The following is a 16,149-nucleotide window of genomic DNA, read 5'->3' on the forward strand; positions in this document are numbered from 1 at the left end:
ATTGGCTTTTAATGAGAATTTAATCTGTTTCGTGTACTTATAGAGAAATCTTCATGATATACGAAGAATCAAAAGGGGAGTACTAAAACACAAGGTCATCTAAGAGTACACTGTGAATATATGTTTTTGGTGTCCCTGCATGGAAGACTCGGCTTCTGATATGGCTGATACTCTGCCTATGGATTACAGAAGGATTTATGATGTAGGGCAAAACTGTGGCCTTTTAATACATTAAACCTTGTCCCTCTCTGTGAAGGAGTCCTCTTACATTTGAATATTCTCTTATGTGGTGAAATTATCTTCTCTGTAGTCTCTAAAAATTGAGATCAATGGAAACTTTCACCTCATAAAAAAGTACAGTTTCAGTGCTTCATAAAGAAGACTTTTGTTTTAATGTGAGCATCTCTAAAACATGTATTAAAAGTACTTGCTGTTCTAACAGTGAAGAAACTATCATGGTCTTGGACAGTCTCAGCAAGTGCAACTGTCCAGGTTAAAAGGCATGCTGATTGCTGTAAAATTTAATGGACATCAGATACTAATGAAAATGTTTGCCTTAAGTACAGTCTATGACCTTGCAATGTGGTCATCTCTTTTCCCTGCATTTCAGTTTTTTACATATATTCATTAACAGAAGAGGTACATAGCAGGTTTTCAGTTCATAACTATGGACAATCAGATGCAACAAACCACATGAAAAATAAGTAATTGACCATATGCCTGATATTTGCCGCTGCCTCAATTTGAGCATCAGATAATTCACAATGGTTTTGTTGTATTTGGTTCTACTCCACTGGTGGGGGATGATTTCTTATGGGTTATTGACCATAACTTTAAAATAATATATCTATTATGTTACTGCTTTTTATTTCCCTTACGTTTCCAGAAGAATGGTTATGCTATTATGGAATATTGGGACAAGTATATTTCACTTAATTTGAATTATGGTGGAAAACAGAATTCTCTTTTTCAAAAATTTGATCTTTTACTGGCTTTATATGTACAATCCATGTAGCTACATATTTTGATAGCTATAATGTAGTTTAATTTCTTTCATTTATAGTTGTATGCAGGCACACATAATTTCTACTGCCAATTCCTCTGCTCCCTGCCTGCCTTTTTGTTTCACTTTGTGAGGTCATTTCTCCTTTCTCCAGCTGGGTTTAAGTCACTAAATTCATCCTGCCCTTTTCATTTGCAAAAGTTTTAAGACAGCATATTCCTGTTGCATGGGAAGATTTATTACTGCAAGATTCATGTAAAGGCCATCAGTAACAACTTCATTGAATTAGTCCCTGACAGACACAGAATGTTTCTTCATGATGTAGGACACACAGATAAATACTAATTCTGTAGGCAGGTAGCATATTAATTAGATTTCACCAGGATACAGAAACCTTTAAGATGTGTTTCCAATGGTCTTACTGCTATGACATAATTCTTCTATCAAGTCTGTCTTAGAGGTGAATATTTTCTTCCGGTCTGGCTTTCAGGCAGCACAGTGGCACTAAAGTCATTGGATGAGTACAAAGAAAGGTTTTCATTACTTGATGATGGTGGGAAGGCCCCTCATAGAATATTTTCGAGATGTTAGAATGGGAGTAAGTTTAATCCAAGAGGCCCTTGTGCCAGCTTTTCCCATTTGCAGCTCTGGGTGGTCCAGCTGAATCTTTTGAGATCATTAGGGTCCCCCTAAGCATTTTGATGACAAAGCAATTAATGGAAATTCTTAGAATGAGGGGCTGATAGAATGTTTAACAAGCTCTTTACATCTTTTATTTCTTCCATGAAACTTTCATCCTCCTCATTTTCCTGGTTTTTATCACTGCTATATATGGCAGCAAGAAACACTTGATAAGCAAAAAAATTGAGAATAGATAACTGCATAACCAAGAAGAACTGGGTGGTGTCCATTCTAGAACTGAAAGCAGCTGCCTAAATGGGTTAAGTTCAAAGCAACACAAACCTGACATCTATCCATGTATCCATGTCTTAGGCTGGGCACTGCCATCTGCAAGCATCAGGACCTCAAGGCAGAATGAGGCAGTTCTTCCAAGGAGCCAAAGCTCCATAGCACTTGGAAAAGGGATAATGCTAATTAGAAACCAGAGAGCTCAAAGGGATGAGAAGACCTGATTAGCTAGCTTAGCTCAGTAAGAAAATTAAAATATCTTGCTCAGATAAGACTCAAAGGAAAGAGGAAATCTGTCTGAATTCAGACTGTCTCTGAGGCAGTGCTGGTACCCAAAGCTTATTTGCATGAGAATGTAAGTGGATTTTATCATTGCTTTCTTCAAAGTAGGACAGGTACCAGCAACTATAGCAGAGTTTTATGAACACAATGATGTATTTCATAACCCTTTAGTTATTTACATTTATCAATTTCTTGGAATTGAATTAGGAGAAAAGTATCAAAATGAAAGGCTCTTCCCATGAGAGAGAAGAGGATCTTGCAGGTGGGGCTTGACCCTATATTTGTGAAGTTTAGATACAATCTCTGTCTCTGCGACCAGCCATCTAAGCAAAGTTAGGTTTTCTTTATGTTCTCTGTCTGTAAGTAGTGCCTTTTTACAGTCTACAACTCTATCTAGCATGAAAAAAAGTCCAACTCAATCTTGACTAGACCCCTTGATGCTCTGAGAGTCTAGTCTGAAAAAAATGTACTTTACTTCTCATCTGATATGTAAGTTCCCAAGAAATTTACATGTTACAGCTTGACTTGTTTATTTGCTTGGGGTTTTTGTTTGTTTTGGTTTTGGGGGTTTTTTGTTTACTTGTTATTTTGTTATGGCGGTGCTTTTCACTAACATACTGCAGTGTTTTCATCATTTGGCCTGGTGGGCTAAAAAGGAGAGTTTCTGTACACATAACAACAGTATTAACAAGTTCTGGTATCCATAGAGCAGTCTCTGAATGTCTTGGCCATACTGGGTCAAAGTAATTGAATCCTTCTTTATATCCACCAAAGATGTGAATGGAAACTGCGTGAATCACCCCTTTCTCTTAGTCTTCTGTGGCTACTGGGAGAATTATCACCTGGATGTCAGTGTCCTTATTAAATATTTAATGACAAATCCTAAAATAAAAGAAACTTGAAAAGTTAAAATGTCTTCAGCAGCAAAAACAAAGATCAAATTTTTAAGTCCTCTTCAATGTGCCCTTGTTAATTTTGTAAAAGTCATTGAACACACCTTTCATCCTTTGAGAGAGTAGAGTTTATGTCTCTACTGTTTGTGAATCTTTCTCCACTAAGAAGCCAATTCATGTCCAATTCTAATTACTTTGACATGTCATCTCTAAGTATTATTCCTAAATGACTTTCCAAAATTTTGAGATTGAAGTATTGCATTTTACGTAGCATTGTCAATCTTTGGAACTTTCTACATAAATGTCCAATGTTCTTGCCTTAGATTCTCAGTGTAGTTTTTTGCATTTCAAGTCTGGTGTTTTTTTTTGTGACAGCATTGTTGGGGAAAAAAAAATGTACGGAAAGGAAAAGGGGATCCATTTAAATAAAATTATCTTTGTTGACCTTGTAGTATTTTTGGTAACACTGATAAATAAAAAAACCTATCATATAGGCAATTAGGATGTTCTCACCTGTATGATAGCATTGATTTACTTCAGCCTGTGCTGCTACAGCTTTCTTGACTTGAGCATTTCCTTCTTAAGTGATGCAAAAGTGCCAGAGATTTTGTTTTTCTTAAGTTAATTGTGCAACAGTAAATGATGCTCTAATGCTCTGAATTAAAAAGGCACACAACAATCCCAAGGCAGGGATTGTTCGCATCAGAATGAAAAAGTTCGGACTGTTGTTCCAATGAGGTAATTTCCCTCAGAAGAAGAGAGTGAAATCTTGGTAGAGTCTTGCAGCTACCATCTTTGCAAAAATGTTAGCATAAGATATGCCCTTAACAGCCAGTAGTGACAAATGCCTTTCTGCCTTCTTCTGCCATGAATTAAAAAAAACACCCACTCATTACTTTTGGGAGTTCCAGAAAACTGCTGGGACATTCAAGATACCTCTCTGATGACAATGAATCAGTGCCACTAGTGTGGTCCAACTCTTTTTCATGGCCGTCTAAACAGGGAGGCAATTTTAATTTTCAGCAAATCAGAGAGATGTGGTTGAATTTTACAATTTCCTGATTCCTTCTTAGGAGAAATGTATGTTTGTGGTGTTTCTCAGGCACATTAGGAAAATTGAATCTGTTGAGACCAGACTTAACTTCCCTACAAAAAAAATTTGCCCTGAAAAAATTATAGAGCTTCAGTGAAAAAATGGCATACAATCATACCATATCACAAGAAATAGGGAATTTCATATTCCAGGAGAACTTAAGACAAATTCACTGTCACACTCAGAGAACACAGATTCTGGGCTTACACTAAGAAATTAAGAAAACTCAGAGTAGTAAATAAATAGAGCAGTAAGTTTAAAAGTATTGTGCAAGTAAGGAAGAAATGGAGGGGACAAGAAGAGCACTGTATGCATGCTAAAGGTATTATGAATCCATGAGAACTTTCAATTTTTTCTTGACCTTCATTTATATTCCTGCATATTCAATAAGTTTTCTGCTGTTGTGTTAGTAAAGGGAATCTTGTGAGTTGCTTGTATCTGGCAAGTCTCCTCAGATACCTTTATTACAAGACCTAAAATGCATAAATTCATGTTACATGAGTTCACACTATTTCAGTGTGTAGTCAGACTGTGCAAAGTTCTAGTCCTCCTCAACATACACTGATGACTTGCCAGGCACCACCACACGAAGCTCTTTACTGAAGCTCTGTTCAATATTTGGATTGTTGCATTACCTATATTTTCACTAAAAATTGGTTACCAGAGAAAAACACTGAGTTGTTTCATAGTGGCTTGCATTTAATACCTGCAGATTTTATTAACCCCATTTTAGGCTTATATTTGTTATTATTTCCTTTAGAATTCTTCAGTCTAATACAGTGATATTGATCCATATATTTTCTCTTCATTTATCTGGAGATTTGCAGATGAAATATGTTGGTGGTTACAAAACAGCAAATATCTTGAAATGTAAAATCTGCAGCAATATGACTTTGATCCCAAATTGAAGTCCATGTTTTCAACATGTTTGTTTGTTTCTTTTCAATGAAGTTTAAAGTTGCTAAATAAATCACGAAATTTCCCATTTTTAAGAAAGCTTATAAACAGCTATAATGTAAAGATACCAGAGCCTTAGTAAAGGATCTCAATTCACTTGTTATTTGTTTTACTGGCGTAATTGGTGTAATTTAACTTTGGAGATATATCATATTCATCTTTTTATGGTTTTTTCTTTATCTCTATCACAAATATTTGAGGAAGCAATAAGTTGATTCTCTTTCTAGATCTTATGCCAACAGTCCCATTCAACTTTAAAAATTCTGTACAGTAATAATCAGCTAGCAATGCCTCACATTACGTTGCATTTTTTTCTGTGTGTACCAGGAAAGTTTTTCATAATCAGTCAGTAATAATTAGTTAAAAAAGATACAAGCACCTACCAGTTTCAACCATATATTTTATTAAGCATATGAAGTATCACAGTAATTTGCATGTTTACTAATCTGTTGTGGTACAAATTCTTACCAGCCACAGTCAAAAGACCACATGGGGATTAAAAACACCCTAATTTCAAGACTTAGGAGAGGATAAACCCAAATCACACATCCCACATAAAACAACAGTTTCATAAAGCATAAATGGCTACTACAATTACACTAAAAATTTTCTTGCATATTTTTTCAGCAAATTATCATTTTCCAGTAGCAGTTCTATGGTGCAAGCAATACATGAAAATACATTTTTCCTTCTTTCTCTATGCACCGTTATCCATAATTAATAATTGATTTAACTTTAAATTATTTTGACCGTCCTCAAAGGAAATGACCCACGCTGGGAGTTTGTTGTATAGTAGAATTAAAATTCTATTTTTTGGTAAATTGAAGACTGATAATAAAAAATAACATTCCTTACTTATGGAAGACCTTTTTTCCTAATAATTTATTCACTGGTATTCTACCAAAAACCTTCCTTTTGACAGTAAGGGTCATAATTAGTTGATAAGGAATATCAAGTTGTTTTTACTTTTCCAAATGACTGCTTTAATATAACCCTGGCATAAAAATTTGGGGCATCATTGGTCATCATTGTGCCACTCATATCTATTGTTCAATAATTATTTTAATAAGCAATACATAATAAAAGCAGGCCATGCAGTGTCAATGTATAGCTTTCTCCCAGATCTTTTGCCTTAAAACAGATTCTTGTATCTCATTAAAAATGGCTACCTCTCCCAGTGTAGGTTAAGCATCCATGTGAAGTCTAGAGAAATACTACAAGTTATCGTGATATATTCTGGATATCAAATGCAGTCAAATTTATCTTTTAAACTCTGTGAAACTCAGTACTAGAGCTGTTTTTTTTTATTGTCAGAACTTGTCTATTTCCTCCTTCAAAAAGCTGCTTCTTTTCACTGGTCCTGTAACTAAGCAAGGAGATAGAGACAAAAGTAATACACCCACACTTCTGCCAATGCCTGCAACACTATGGATGCTTCAGACATGCATGCCATAGACTCACCACTACTACAGTACCAGGGCACAGATGTCTGAGTTGCTTCTCCATCTTAGAGAGCATTTAAATTTGTACCTATTTGCAGCCTACTATATCAATTATAGTAGTGTAGTGTTATTATAGTAGTGTTCAGTATCTCATGCAGAACATTTTTAGTTGTTTAAATTTATTTCATCAGAAAATAAGCAAATTATTCCAATCAATACAGCACTATCCTTGAAATGAGGACTTTGTACATTCCTGAACCATTTTAAATATTTTTCTTATAGAACATATGTGGTTAATTTTTCATACACTGTACACTGAAATGGTATTAAAGAATTACTTTTATTCCAGACCCTTATCTACAAATGAAAGTCACAAATCCTGATCCCCTCTCTACTGAAGAACAATTGTCATAGGTAACCCCAGATGTTCATCTATCCCAGTGTCCTGTCTCCAACAAAAAACAAATAATGAGTGCTATACAAAGAGTAGGACAGAAAAAGTATGTTACACTACTTTCTGAAATATATTATTAGCATAGCAAATCTGAGCAAGAGACTGTGAGTTTTTATGGATCAATTGTCAGTGAGTTTACATGAATTTTTCACTTATTCTTAAAATGCATGTAAAATTTTAACACCCTGAACATCCTGCAACAATTAATTCAGTTATGTGCTGTGTGAAGTATCCTATCTTTACATTTGCTTTGAGCCCTCCTGAAGATTCACAGTTCTGGTATTAAGAGAAAGAATGAGCCTTCTCCAGGTCTCTCACAATTTTGTAAATTTGTGTCATATATCTCTGTATATCCTTGCTTTCCATGCTGAAAAGTCTTTGTCTATTGGATTGCTACATGTGCAGAAGAGGTACCTTCGATCATTGCCTCTGATTCATTCTATATCCTGACAGTTTTAAGGTACCTCAGGTATATTTCAGGTGTGAGGAACTCGCAGGTGTCCCTGGTGCATTCCAGTTTCATTTAGATTTAAAGAGGAACGTGATATTTTCTGTTATGTTCTCTGTTCTTTTGCCAATATTTTTTTCTGTTTTCACAGCTAATGACTAATAAACCAGCATTTTCTTAGTGCTATCTACCATAGCTTCATAAAAATCCAAACTTTACGACCTATTGTTATGTATATAAAACAGAGCGGTTTTCCCCATGCATGGCAGTTTGAATATATCAATAATGAATTTCACTTTCCATTTTATTATCCTGTAACCCAGTGTGGATGTTTTTCAGCAACTCCCAATTTCTTGACCACTCTTTTTTGTTAGTCTAAATGACTTAATATTAGCAAACATTTTTCACTTTCCTGACTGTAGCTCACCTTTTGCATACCACAATTATGAATTCCTGGGACACCTGACACCTTTCCCTTTGGCACCCTGATTTGAAAATTTGCCTTTTATTCCTATCCTTACTTCTGTCTTTCCGTCTCCAATCTGTTTTCTCCAGTGGCACTTGGACTCTGCCTTTGTAGAGATGCACCCAGGCCCTGTGTCTCATCTGACACTTCATGAGCCTTACATTTATTGTTGCTGTATAACATAACTTCCTCTATGTGCCGTTTTGCAGCTGACCTTTTTATTGATACAAAGATGTGAATCTGAATCCTTTTGAGTTGAAATAGTCTTGAGCTTGTTTCCTTCCAGGGTTCTGAGAAGAGTGCTGTAACTATTAGGCTTTTCTTCACAGGCTATGCCAGGGACCACATTGTATAAGCAAAGAGGTAGGACCACTGATTCTTTTATTTAAAGAGTTACATAAGTACATAATGTCCAGAATAGAGGCCTGTAGGCTGTAATTTTTTTTCTTTATCATTAGATGTCTGAAATTAAAACTGGTTTGTCCAACTAAAGATGGTTAATCTAATCATATATTCAGCAAAACTCCTGAAGCCGAGGTGAAATTTTACTTTTCAGAACTGAAACTATTACATATTTCCAGCACTTACAGGGAAAGCTCTATCTTAAAACAGACTTGAAGGATAATGATTTAAAATAAAGTCCTACAATAAAGAGAAAAATCTGTTACCACAAGCAGCAGCAACAAAGTTCCAGGCAGATTTTCTGTATCAATTTTTGTCTGGCGAGACTTCAGAATTGGATCAATGGAGTCCAGAATTTCAGTTATAACTCTGGTTGTCAAAGTGTAGCAGGTATCACTGAGATCAGAACATATCCACTGAAACACTGCTATCATTTTTAGACCATAAGCCACATTAATTTTAAGAGTCTTACTGTATTTGCTTTTCTTTCTTGATTTGCATGCCCTATGAACTTAAAATACACAAAGCAACACCTTGGTTGGGAATCGTTTCCCATGGGTAGAAATAACAATCCTATATTAGCTAGCCACAGTAAACCAGAAGCATATGGGAGCGCAATGAATGCCTTTTCTTAGGCCTCCATTCTTCTAGTAATAAATTTTACTTTTCTACCTTTGGCAATCTGATGATATGAAGATTAAGCTTGCTTGTCCTCCTTGCATCTCTTTCTCCTGCTTACAAACACCCCACCTGCACCCACTCAGTAAAGACTTGACTGCCTTTCTGTGCAGAACATGTGCACTTCAATCTGAAGACAAGCTGTTTCTGCATGAGGTGTACTGGTACAGCAGACAGATGAAATCTAGCCAAACAAGGCTGTTTCTCTATTTGTCTAGTGAAAAATCTTACCCTTCGCCAGTTTACACCTGCTTTTCAGCTTGGAAGAAAGGGTGCTGTTTCATTTCTCTGTTTTTTGTGCTATGATCTGATTTTAAGCAGCATTGGAATTGAGTTTATTTATATATTGGGATTATCGGTTGTTGGTACAAATTTGTGTAACTTTGCAAAGGCCATTCTTAGAGATGTAGTACTTAAGAATAAGGAAAACTAGATGTATAAATGAGTTAGAAAATATTACTTAAATAGTTAATTTTCCCTCCCCCCCCCCCCCCCCCCCCGATAATCTGGAATTAGCAGGTTCTAACCCCCTAAAATTTTCACTGTACAAGCTACAGAAAATATCCCCATCTTTAGTTCACATGAAGTGTTGGCAGGCAACTGTACTGGGAGTCACTCGCCGTCTGGGCGAGTCACCCTCGGCCGAAACTCCCCGCTCCCCAAAGCCCCTGTGGTGGGCAAAGCCTGCTGTACACAGAGCCCGTGTGTGCAGATTGCTCTGCCCCCCGCAATTCGCTGGGTACCTCACAAATCCCCGTGTACCCCTCCATCCCGGCGTGTTCCTCCGGGCGATGGGAGAGCGCCCTGCCCTCAGGCCCGTCGCACCTCCGATCAGAGACCTCCCCCGCGCCGTGACAGCCCCGTGCGCCGGGCGCCTGCCTCGGTTTCCCCGCACCTGCCCCGACTGCCGGGGTGCGAAGGGCGGAGCGAGCCTCCTGCGTGCCCCTCGCCGCGGCACCCAGACAGGCCTCCTCACACCAACAAGAGCTTTCCCACAATGAAATTTAGAAGGTCATTCAGAATATTAAAACTGACCAGAATCGTTTGAATAATTCCCAGGAGGATTACCTCTTCTCCTGTTCCAAATTCTCCATCCCTCTAACCCCTTCGACCCATGTCAGGGGAAAACTCTTAAGGTTCTTTAAGGTGTGCTTTGGAGTCCTACACAGTAGTTACATCAAGAGTAGTGGAATATATTTAAATACATATAGAATTAATATACAGCTAGTGCTATTCATGATTTATTTGGCAGACTGCTTTTTTTAAGCAACTTGGTTTTAGCAGTGGGATTATTGAATTGGATCTCTGCCTAAGATGGAAAACAGCAGAGTAAAGAAAATGTGAAGCACCTTCTTTTCTTTTCTTTTCTTTTCTTTTCTTTTCTTTTCTTTTCTTTTCTTTTCTTTTCTTTTCTTTTCTTTTCTTTTCTTTTCTTTTCTTTTTTCTTTTCTTTTCTCTCGTTACAATACTTTTGAGTCAATTCCTCTTCCAGACCGATTCACAAACCATGATACCGATGTGTTTCATTAACATAACATTATTAGTAGTAATTTTTAGGCGCTAGGAATTCTAAAATGTTTGAAACTAAGGTGCAAACATGCCTAGGACAGAGGGAATAACTGGAAATTCAGTAGCTCCAGGGGAATTTCAAGTGGTCAAACAGACCCCACGAGTGTGTGTGGGGAATATTTTGGACAGACGGCGCTCAGGGCCAAACAGGTTTTCTTTTCCTAGCAAATTTCTCTGGCACCAAGAAGGGTCAGCCTGTCACAGGATATCCTTCCCCAGGGGCGGGGACTGCGACCTGGCGTCTCGGGCCACTGTTGGCGCGCCGGTATGAGGGGACAAAACCAAGGCAGCAGGTGCGATCCAGCACAAGTTGAAACTGGCAAAAACTACAACTGTCTGCAGTGGGACCGGCTTCCGAGCCGGTTCCCTCTTCTCACGCTCGAACGCCGGCTCTTCGCCCGTGAGCTGCGGGCAGAGACCGCCGTGCCTCTGTAGCAGGAAATTTACCTGTAAGAGATTTCTTTCCTTTTCTTCCCCTTGTCTTGCCGCCGAAAAAACTTTTGAATACTTTTATCAGTTTGGGGAGAGGGAGCGAAAACTTACGCTACAAGCACACGTTTCTTAACCAATGTGAAAGGTGATTATTTTAAATAGCAGCACCAGCAGAAGCAAATGGATGGATTGGCGTTAACGAGCATTGGGCAGACAGGGTACGGCAGCAATCACTCACAAACCAGCCAGGATTCATCAGCCCAGCACGTCAATCTCTGACTTCTGATCTCTGACTTCTGATCCCTCTGCACAGACTTCTCGTCTATTGAAAGGTTGTTTTCAGTAAAGTGCTTTTCCCGAATAACTTTTTAACTATTTTCCTGTTGTCTTCCCCCACTTTCCCCCACCTCTTTCACTCTCCATCCTCCCCCCTTTCCCCGCAGGTTTTTGCGTTCACGTTCACGTGGAAGAAACGCCAAGCAACACGTACAAAATAGTGGTGTCCGTGAGCAGTGAAAGGTGATGTGAAAAGCACAGTCTACGAATCGCCGGGCTGTTTTTATTTTAATGAGAAACTAGGGAATTCGGACACTCACACAGAGTTTGAGAGGCCAGATCACGCTTCAGTCCCTTCTAAGGTACTCTAGGATGGGTTATAAAAGTGTGAAGGGGAAGCGCAAGCGATCGTTAGTTAAAGGAACCCTTCGCCGTCAGTGCCGTTGTCATTTAAATTCCCACTACTTAATCGAAATATTTAACGTTTACTCTTTAAGCAGCAAGCATTACATGTCGTGGGGCCCCGGAGCTCGCCAGGTCTGAGGTAACCACTTTGCCTGCCCCTTTCACAGCAAGATCTACAGGACGGTGGAGCAGCGGATTCCTGTCTCTCGTGGAAGAGGGAGAAGCAGACTTCCGCAGGGATTTTATCCTTCTGCTCATTCGCCGGTCGACTGCAGCACCTCTCCTCTCGGAGCTCGGGTTTCGTGGGGCCTCCGGGGTGACTGCCCCGGGACAGGGGCTCGGCGGGGAGCGCAGGCTGCATGGCACCCCGTGCCTCAGGCTGGCGGGGTGGCGGGGAGAACTTCGTTCTCTGCCCTTTTCTCCGAGCCAGCCCCTTCGGCCCCGGCTGTGGTTTTTCACATCTCCTCTCCGCTACTAATGACATTTAACGACGATAAAAGATCTTACCTGTGACCTGGCTCTCAAATAATCTGATAGTACACGATATAAACACAGACACCAGGAGGGGTATAGTCATGAGATCGATCGGGTTTCTGCAAGCATGTCCTGGATCCCCCCGTCCACTCCCCCGGGAGCTTGGGGGCCTCTCTCCCCCCGAGCCCCTGCGCTTTAGGAGTGCACCAGGACGGAGTGGAGGGATGTCTTGCCCTCGGGGTTGTTGCTCGCGGTCTGTTCCAGCAGCGATGCAGCAGCCGGGGAAGCGGCGGGGCAGATCTGCGAGGCGGCGACCGTGAGAGCAGGGATGGCCGAGGCAGCGGGCAACGCCGGCGCCGGCTTGATGGGCACAGGGACAGCGGGCATGGTCTGTGCCGGCGGGTGGCAGAGCGCCTTCACGGGCATGCCGAAGGGTCCGTAGTCGGGGGACACGGGCACACCGGCCACGGAATCCATCACCCCCACGTGCGGCCACACCGAGCTCACCACGCTGCTGAGCTGGCTGGGCACCGGGTAGCCCAGGTGGTGCATCACCGAGGCCAGCGGAAGCCCGCCGGCCTGCAGCACACCCTTGTATTCTCTGCCGATGATGTTTTCGATGGCGAAGGGGTGCTTGAAGCCCGAGGGCTGGCTGCTCCCGTAGGGCGAGAACTGCGGCAGCCTTCCCACAGCGGCGGCAGCCGCGGCCGCAGCCACGGCCGCGTCGGAGCCCGCCAGCCCCGGCACCTTGCCCGGGGGAGGCGGCGGTGGCGGGTGCGGATGGAAGTAGTGCACCATGTGCGGGGTGGGCGCCGGCGGCTTGCCGGGACCGCCGCCGCCCGCACCGCCGCCGCCGCCGCCGCCGGGCAGGTGATGCTCGGGGCGCAGCACCTTGAAGCGCTTGCGGCGGCGGAGGAAGCTGCCGTTCTCAAACATGTCCCCGCAGTCCGGGTGCAACGCCCAGAAGCTGCCTTTGCCCGGCTGGTCGGGTCGCCGCGGGATCTTGATGAAGCAGTCATTGAAAGAGAGGTTGTGGCGGAGGGAGTTCTGCCAACGCTGGGTGTGCTCCCGGTAGTAAGGGAACCGCTCCATAATGAACTTGTAGATGTCGCTCAGGGGCAGCATCTTCTCGGCCGAGTGCTGGATGGCCATGGCCGTCAGAGAGATGTAAGAGTAGGGCGGTTTCTGGTCGCTGTACGAACTCTTCCCCGGCCTGGGCATCGCCTCCCCGCCACAGCACTCCCGCGGCCGCACGATCCCGCCGCTCCGGGCTAGGCACTGCTCAACACCGCGCACGGCGGGCTTGGGATCCGGGGACTTCACTGTCCTGCTCCGCTGCCGCCTCTACATCCTGGGCGCCACCTGCCCAGGCCACAGGCGACAGCGACCTCCCGGCGGCCGGCCAGCGAGCTCCGTGCGCGGCTTCCTTCAGCAGCCTCTCCCCGCGGGACGCGCTTGCCTAGCTGCCCCTCAGCTTGCGGGAGAGACAGCTGCCGCCCAGGCCGCGGGGGCTCGGGGGCTCGGGTGCCAGAAGGAAGTCCCGGGCCCCACTGGCGTCCCGCCTTTCTCCTGGAGGCTGCTGAATCTCCTGGGCTTCCCCCCTGCCGCCTGGCACACTCGGCTGGAGTTGATGCTCCTCAGGCACCAAGGGCTCGAGAGCATGAAATTACCCCGGACGTCTGCAGAGACAGGAAAGAAGGAAATAAAAGCATCCCTCTCACCGCTCAGTCTGGTGTCCCCTTAAAAGTTTGAGGCAGAGGCGAGCGCCGGGAGTCGGCGGGGAGAGGAGGCGAGCGGGGCGGCGACCGCCGCGGCTGCTGGCGGGGCTGGTGCGCTCCGGCGCGGTTTTGTAATGGTGCCCGAGTCGCGAGACCCCCGCAGTTCCTGCTCTCTTGCTATCACATGACAGCCGCTTGGGGACTGGGCGTCTCGTGGAAAAGGAGCGAGAAACGGCTCCCGACTCCCCTCTCACTCACATCTCCTTATCAGGGTGAGGTGGAGCCAGGGGGCTGAGGAAACTCCGTATGAGACCGAGATCCGCTTTCCATAGGGCAGGAAACAGTGGCCCGAGCAGGAAAGCTTCCTCCTCCCACCTCTCCCACTCCAGCTTCCCTCCACCCCTTTCATAGCCCCCTTATCCATTCTTCTCCTTCTTGACCCCTCGCTCCCGCACAGCCCGGCTCATAGCAGCAGGCGCGAACGCCGACCGAGGGGACCGCACCGCGGGGAGATGGAAAACGGGAAGAGGTCTTTCCTCGTCCCCATGGCAAGTCGAGTCAAGCGCCCTGGAGGAATGGTCTCGAGCTAGCCCCGCGAGGCAGCAAGCGGGAAACACAGGCCCTTTGAAATATTTTTTAATAATTCCTGTCATTATGTTTAAGAAGCTACGCAAAGACTAGCATAAAACCAAGAGGCAAAAAATCCTACACTCTCCTCTCCAAATCGTTACTGCCAATTCTTGCTTCTCGCCACGATGCGGCTCATAAAAAACACGTAAAGAACCAGCCAAAGCATCATCTGTACGCTTACAGACGGACTACTTCGCGCCAATGTTGGTTTAGACCGGCTCATTAGTAGGAATCAATGAACAGTGCAACAATTCCTATCTATCCTCCAAACGGACTGCGAGTTATTATAGCGAGTACGCTGTAGATTTGAGCGAGAAAAAGGGAAGATTTCTTGCTAAGCTGCCGCTAGAGTTGGAAGAAACACTGCCCAGCATCAGCACCTCTTAGCACAATTAGCGAGATGCTATAAGAGGTGCCAGCGTAAAAATTATTAGTCCGACTTCTATGGCCTATATTAACAAATAGGTTGAAAGAGTCTTACTGTATGTAAAGCTATGTATGGAAGAGCTTTTTCTGAGCCCATCCTTCCAGACTGTTGCGTTGGGTCAGACCCCCCGGGGTCTGCTGCTGCTGCTGCAGAACCCGACCGGCGGTGCCCCCCACGCCCCACTTCTGCCGTCGGGGGCGTTGGTTTTGACATCAAGCTTGTTTGTCTGCCTCCAACTCAGCTGTTGCAGGTAGAAGTGATGAAAAGGAAGGGGTGGGGGAAGATAAAAAGCTTTTAAATATGTGCTTATAATCTCTTTCAGGGTGCGAAGGAAAAGATTAATTTCAAACCCACTCTCAAGTAATCTGTATTTGACAGTTTTTATACCTGATTAAGGTCAGTCAAGTGAAAAGCATAATCAGAGGTAAAGAAACGAAAAAGTAGCCACAATTCTTGGCCAAGCCAAGCTTCCCCAGAAAGCACGTGGTTTTTAAAAACTTTCAGATGATTATCTGAAGCATTCACCTTCCTCTGAGAAACTAGGAGGTACGGTGGCAGCAACATTAATATCGTGCATCTTGGGAAGCTAATTCCCGTATTGCCCGCGTGGCAAGACCCAACATTTCAACATCTTTCCTGACGTGTCTATACATTTTCTCCCAAAACATTTTATTCCTGTTTTACCACTTAATCATGTCCTAACATTTTAAAAGCCCTGCTCCTACCCTAGAACCTTGGATCTTAAAGTCATTGTTATTGTTTGCCTCACCTCACTAGTTAGCAACCCAGCGTTTCCCCCCCCCGTAGGACATGTGTGGGAATTTAGCCTGGCCCTTTCTCACTTTTACCCTCTTCACTCCACTGCAGCCGGATTTTATTTTTCACGGGAGAATAGATCCATCCCTGGAGACCGGTGAGACCCGAAAGGAGCTGTTTGCGTTTAATCTCCTCCCATCCCTTCCCAAATGCGGCTGCTTTCGGGGGCCGTGGTAATTCGCTGTTTCCCCGGGAAGGTGTGGGGGAGGTTGGGAACGGAGGAAGAGAGTCGGCCGTGAGCTCGGTACCATCATCCGGCGGGCACCGCTGCAGGGAACGTGGGGCTGCTGTGCTGCCACCTCTGTCCTCTGCGCTCCTGTAGGCCTCCGAGGTAGGACTTCTGTTAAACGAGGGGGTGTTGGAGCAAGCCCGCGT

General features: G+C 43.6%; 1 protein-coding gene across 1 annotated transcript; it reads right to left on the reverse strand.

The window, feature by feature from the left end:
* Positions 1–12,378: 12,378 nt before the first annotated feature.
* FOXB2 (forkhead box B2) lies at positions 12,379–13,404 on the reverse strand. Its single transcript, XM_071425944.1, is given in 3 exon segments — positions 12,379–12,855; positions 12,947–13,056; positions 13,059–13,404. Coding segments are annotated over 3 exon segments (933 nt in total).
* Between the last annotated feature and the right edge of the window lie 2,745 nt (positions 13,405–16,149).

The sequence above is a fragment of the Agelaius tricolor genome, unplaced genomic scaffold, assembly GCF_023055355.1.
Source record: "Agelaius tricolor isolate 1412-34295 unplaced genomic scaffold, bAgeTri1.0.p SCAF_4, whole genome shotgun sequence".
NCBI lineage: Eukaryota > Metazoa > Chordata > Aves > Passeriformes > Icteridae > Agelaius > Agelaius tricolor.